Genomic DNA, 6,274 nt, shown 5'->3' with positions numbered 1-6,274 from the left:
AAATTAAAATGAATTAACTACGAGCGTTGATAAAAACTATTTTGAACATCATCAAATGCCACTTTAGAAATAACTGAATCCTAATGAAGCTAATTATTGGATCAATTATTTTAAATAATTTAAAATATGTTTTTAAATATATTTAAATATTTTTTGAATCATTGTTGGATTACTTTGACTCTCACGGTAAAGAGTTTCAAAACACTTTCGAGCAAATCCCGAGCATGCGCAGCCGCGATACAGTTGGTTGAACGAGCTTTGTCTCTGAGAGAGAACCGTAGTGACGTCATCATGTTTGCGACGTCACCGCACATGCGCAGACGCGATACTGTAGGATCTGTACAGACGCTGCCCTTGACTGACGCACGTGAGACGCACGTACTCATGCTCTCACGTTCTTCTTTATTTTCTTCTTTATTTGAATGGATTTAACTCGTCACTGGTTCCGGAACCAAGTGTTGGTTCGTTTATAAGTTACAAGTCAAAGCTCGCGTGGTTGTTGTGAAGCTACATGCTAACATGTCTGTAGCCGGGAAGTCAATGTCGTTGTTGCTGCGTCGGTGTTTTGGACCTTTGACAGCGACCAGAACCAGAACCTTGTGCGTGTTCCTGCAACGACCTTCATGGCCCTCGTCCAGTCGCCCGGGATCTGTTCGGAACCTCCGGCCCTGGTCCATCTTCACAAGTCAAGACCGGTTCTGCACCACGGTTAGCATCTCACAGGAAACTCTTTGAATCTGTTTTAAAATGTTTTAAATTATGATTTAACAGAGAATAAATCAAATGTCTGTTTAATTACAAGTATTAATTATGTGTCTATCTTTACCACAAATAAGTACGTCGGTGTCATCAGAGTATTGAAAGATTGAATTTAAAATTATACAATCTTTAAAGTTATTTTATGCAAATGTGGCTTCTTTTTTTTCTTTCCTATTAAAAGGTTGAATTCGTGTAGGTAAAAAAAAAAAGAATTTAAGAAATGAGTATTTTTCATACAGAGTTTAAAATCGTAATTACAAATGATTTTTTTTTTTTTTCCAAATTAAGTTTATTTTAATTCATTTACATGTAATAAATAAATGCTACACGATCGTACTTTCAGCCAATCATGCGACACACAAACGATCACGTGACGACGTAAACGCGCACGAGTTTGATACTTAAAAAAAAACACAACAATGTTTTGTATTGTATTTAAAAGTCTATACATTAAACTATTGAATTGTCTTTTAAATATTGGAATTAGAATATCAAACTCACCTAAAAAACAATTCAAAATACTAAATATGAACAAATCTTTCAATAATGAAATAGTTGAATGCGTAAAATACACAAATGTTGTGTATGGAGTTTATCAAATTATTAGATTGTACAGACGGTTTATTGAAATATAAACCATAAAATGACCACATTTTAAGAAAGGAAGACAAAAATAGATACAATGCTGATCTTTTCTTATACAAATTGTTGAATTCTATTAGCTCTACAATATTGGAAATAAGTGTGATATTCGATAGTAATGCGATATTCTTTCCTTCAGCTAAAAATGTAGCCGCGTGCAAACACAGTCGAGCACGGTTTGGAGTACTGTAGTGAAGGTCCGGGGGTTTAGAGAAAGAAACGATGAGATATTTCCCTTTCGTTTATTTCAGTGCTTCGGTGTTGACATGATGGTAGAAAAATATCACTTATAACGCTCAGTCTCGCAGGACTTGCATCGGTTTCGACATCAGGGAGGAGCTGCCGGCGCGTCGTGATATCACCAAAACAATAATAAATCCACCTCCTTGTACACACACACATAACACTTTATAAATGACGCTAACAACTTAGCTCGTTAGCATACGGTGAAGACGCACACATAACACTTTATAAATGACGCTAACAACTTAGCTCGTTAGCATACGGTGAAGACGCACACATAACACTTTATAAATGACGCTAACAACTTAGCTCGTTAGCATACGGTGAAGACGCACACATAACACTTTATAAATGACGCTAACAACTTAGCTCGTTAGCATACGGTGAAGACGCACACATAACACTTTATAAATGACGCTAACAACTTAGCTCGTTAGCATATGGTGAAGACGGACAGGTTTGTTTGGAAGTTCACGATCTTCTAAGAAAACAACTGAGACGAGATGAAAAGTTCTTACAATATGTTGCTTTAACAAAGGAGGTTGAAAGAGACGAGTGACTGGATCACTAGTGTTTGACTAGATCATAAGTTAGTATTACTTCACTGGATCACTAGTGTTTGACTAGATCATAAGTTAGTATTACTTCACTGGATCACTAGTGTTTGACTAGATCACAAGTTAGTATTACTTCACTGGATCACTAGTGTTTGACTAGATCATAAGTTAGTATTACTTCACTGGATCACTAGTGTTTGACTAGATCATAAGTTGGTATTACTTCACTGGATCACTAGTGTTTGACTAGATCATAAGTTAGTATTACTTCAGTGGATCACTAGTGTTTGACTAGATCATAAGTTAGTATTACTTCACTGGATCACTAGTGTTTGACTAGATCATAAGTTAGTATTACTTCACTGGATCACTAGTGTTTGACTAGATCATAAGTTAGTATTACTTCACTGGATCACTAGTGTTTGACTAGATCATAAGTTAGTATTACTTCAGTGGATCACTAGTGTTTGACTAGATCATAAGTTAGTATTACTTCACTGGATCACTAGTGTTTGACTAGATCATGAGTTAGTATTACTTCACTGGATCACTAGTGTTTGACTAGATCATAAGTTAGTATTACTTCACTGGATCACTAGTGTTTGACTAGATCATAAGTTAGTATTACTTCAGTGGATCACTAGTGTTTGACTAGATCATAAGTTAGTATTACTTCACTGGATCACTAGTGTTTGACTAGATCATAAGTTAGTATTACTTCAGTGGATCACTAGTGTTTGACTAGATCATAAGTTAGTATTACTTCAGTGGATCACTAGTGTTTGACTAGATCATAAGTTAGTATTACTTCCGTGTATATACTGAGCCGGCAAGACGTGTCGTCATAGCAACCGAGCCTAACAAGCTGCACAGTTCACAGACAGACGGAGACGTAAACGACAACAAGACATAGAAGTACAAATTGACAACTTTACAGAACGTGACACTGATTGGTCGAAGTATACGTTTAAGAAATGCTTGATTTATACAATAAATAATTATAAATGATAGCATATGTTTTCGAATCATTCACAAAACAACATTTCAAATGATATTCAATCAATATTCTGATAAACGCTTGTCTTAATTCTTTAATTATTTGTGTACTTAAATACTTGTCAAGTTGTACTCTAACTAAAACATGTATAATTGAATACAAACCCAGGATGTTCCTCCTGCAGGTGCTCGAAGAAAAAACATTCCCGTCGTCGCAGGTCAATGAGGACGAGCCGGAGAAGAAGGACGTGTTCGTGGTGCAGGTCAAAGGTATCCCGTGGTCGTGCACGTCTGCAGACCTGCTCCAGTTCTTCTCTGGTGAGAGTCTTGACGTCTGGTCCTGAACAGCAACCATTAAACCCATGACACTCCATGTAGACTGTAACGTCAGTAACGGGGAGTCTGGGATCCACCTGATTCTGAGTAATGACGGCCGGCCGTCGGGTCAAGCCTTCGTGAAGCTGGAGCAGGTAAACGACCTGAGGAGAGCTCTGGAGAAACACAAGAGCAATCTGGGCGATCGATGCGTGAAAGGTAGTCCTTCCCTCTAACTGATTCGTGTTTGTGGTCCTAATGTTTCGTGATGTCTCATCAGTGTCAATGCTGACCAACCAGGAGGCCGAAGAGATTCTGCAAAGTTGTGCTGACACCCGAGTGGTCCGAGTCCAAGGGCTTCCTCGCTCCTGCACGGAGGACGAAGTCAAGTTATTCTTCAAAGGTGACTCTCTTGTGTTCTTCTAAAAATCTTCTTCTCTCTTATTATATTACTCAATATTACACGAGTGGATAAAGTCTCCTAAAGTCGTGAGACTTCAATAGGTTTCATAACTCTTCATCCACTGACCAAACATGTCCTCCAGGTCTACAGATAAACCAGGACGGCATCTTTCTGGTCCGGGACAATAAGGGTCGTTGTTCTGGGACAGGTTTCGTCCAGTTCTCCACGCAGGAAGAAGCTGACGAAGCGCTGACGAGGTACAGATGCCAGATGGGCAGCAGGTGGAGATGAAGCCTTGTGTGTCTGACGGAAGATTAACTTTCCTGCTTCTTTAGATACATCAAGGTGTATCCCAGCAACGCAGACGAGCTGCTGTACAGCAGGCTGACCTCGAAGTCCTTGTCCGGACGAGACCGACAACACCTCGGTGAGACTCCACTCTTCTCTGACGTGGATCCTTTGAATTACCTTTTTTTATGCTTCAGTTGATTTATTTTCATTGAATCATTGATTTTTAAATCCTTTCACTTAATCTAAATAAATATCTTTATTTTACTTCATCTTGATCACATTTTTATGTCCATTTTAACATTTGCACTAAATATTCTGCATTGTTCCTCAAACAAAATTGTAATTGTTTTACATTTTCGATTGATAGTTTATTAATATATACACATATATACATATATGTGCTTCGGGAGTATGGAGTGAGAGGCTCTACTGAGGCCCTCCAATCACTGTATTCCCGCAGCGGGAGTTGTGTGCGGATCCTTGGATGCAGATCGGATGTATTCCCGGTGAGAGTTGGTCTCCGTCAGGGATGTGCTTTGTCTCCTGTTTCTGGTTTTCATGGACAGGATTTCGAGGCGCAGCTCTGGCGGGGAAGGTTTGCGGTTTGGTGACCTGAAGATCCGATCGCTGCTTTGTGCAGATGATCTGGTTCTCATGGCTTCATCACGCTGCGACCTTCAGCTCTCGCTGGATCGGTTTGCATCTGAGTGTGAAGCGGCTGGGATGAGGATCAGCACCTCTAAATCTGAGGCCATGGTTCTCAGCAGGAGAAAGATGGATTGTTCTCTCTGGGTTGAGCCTTTGCCTCAAGTGAAGAAGTTGAAGTATCTTGGGGTCTTGTTCTCGCATGAGGGGGTTCGGGAATTGGAGATTGGTCGGTGAATTGGTGCAGCAGGGGCGGTATTGCATTCACTCTACCTAACTGTTGTGCGTAAGAGAGAGCTGAGCCAAAAGGCAAAGCTCTCTAGTTACCGATCAATCTTTGTCCCAACCCTCACCTACCGTCAAGAGCTTTGGGTCATGAGGGAGAGAACGAGATCTCGGATACAAGTGGCTGAAATGAGTTTCCTTCGACGGGTGGCGGGCGTCACCCTTAGAGATGGGGTGAGAAGTTCTGTCACTCGGGAGAGACTCGGAGTAGAGCCACTGCTTCTCCGTGTGGAAAGGAGTCAAATGAGGTGGTTCATCTCTTGAGGATGCCCCCTGGGCGTCTCCCTTTGGAGGTGTTCCAGGAGCGTCCAGCTGGGAGGAGACCTAGGGGTCGACCCAGGACCAGGTGGAGAGATTATATCTCTTCACTGGCATTGGAGCGTCTCGGGATCCTTCAGTCAGAGCTGGCAGATGTGTATGTATATGTATATATATATATGTGTGTGTATGTATATATATAATATGTGTTTTATCTTAATCATCCATTAATCGTTTGAAACATGTTTTTTTTCATCTCATGGTAAACAATGTTTTCTTCTCCAACAGACAGAACTTCATGTATTGAGTAACGACGTGTCAACAAATAAATGTTCCTGCAAAACAAACATCTGGTTTATTTCATTTATTACATTCAAATGTTTGTTTAAATGTATTTGTCAAAAATATATATATTTTTAATTGTAGCTTTAAAAAACAACTAATAACAAGTTAAGAATTTTATAATAAGAAGTATTTAATCCAGCAATAAATCAGTTGAGTCTGAGGTTTTTGTGTCTAAATTATTGTTAAAATGTCAAAACATTTTGGGATGTAAAGAAAAAACCAAGATGGACGAAGACAACATGATAAAAGCTTTTATTGTCAACACCCTCGACCAGAGGTTTATTTGGAGATTTTGGTAAAAGATGTGGAGGGTTCAAAGGTCACGAGGGCGAGGAGTCGTATAGTTGCAGCAGCTCAGAGAAGCAGCTCAACACCATAGACGTGTATATATAGACGTATAGACATAGAGTTGTTCTTGCAAAGTGATTCAGACACAGGAATTAACTTCTTTTGAGTCTCGGATGATCTTGGTTGGTTCTAGAAGAACTTTCTATTGTGTGTCAATCTACCGCCCGCATGGTCCTGCGATGGTGTT

At 39.8% G+C, this 6,274-nt stretch overlaps 1 protein-coding gene across 1 annotated transcript; it reads left to right on the top strand.

Moving 5' to 3' along the window:
* Positions 1–329: 329 nt before the first annotated feature.
* LOC148090133 (G-rich sequence factor 1-like) lies at positions 330–6,087 on the top strand. Its single transcript, XM_087812750.1, has 7 exons — positions 330–708; positions 3,383–3,515; positions 3,576–3,731; positions 3,793–3,915; positions 4,058–4,172; positions 4,251–4,342; positions 5,683–6,087. The coding sequence occupies exons 1-7, from the start codon at positions 520–522 to the stop codon at positions 5,703–5,705; spliced, it is 831 nt and encodes a 276-aa protein (XP_087668876.1). The 5' UTR covers positions 330–519; the 3' UTR covers positions 5,706–6,087.
* The last annotated feature ends 187 nt before the right edge of the window (positions 6,088–6,274 follow it).

The sequence above is a fragment of the Callionymus lyra genome, chromosome 1 (genome assembly GCF_982586985.1).
Source record: "Callionymus lyra chromosome 1, fCalLyr1.hap1.1, whole genome shotgun sequence".
Taxonomy (NCBI): domain Eukaryota; kingdom Metazoa; phylum Chordata; class Actinopteri; order Syngnathiformes; family Callionymidae; genus Callionymus; species Callionymus lyra.
The sequence above is the reverse complement of the archived record's forward strand: the minus strand, read 5'-3'. Positions and strand labels throughout refer to the sequence as shown.

What these genes read in the sequence shown, in the direction of transcription:
- LOC148090133 (XM_087812750.1), top strand. Translation starts at nt 520, where the DNA reads ATGTCTGTAGCCGGGAAGTCAATGTCGTTGTTGCTGCGTCGGTGTTTT. An exon ending in CCTGCTCCAGTTCTTCTCTG is followed by an intron (nt 3,516 to 3,575) that starts GTGAGAGTCTTG and finishes CACTCCATGTAG; the next exon opens with ACTGTAACGTCAGTAACGGG. An exon ending in GCTGACGAAGCGCTGACGAG is followed by an intron (nt 4,173 to 4,250) that starts GTACAGATGCCA and finishes CTGCTTCTTTAG; the next exon opens with ATACATCAAGGTGTATCCCA.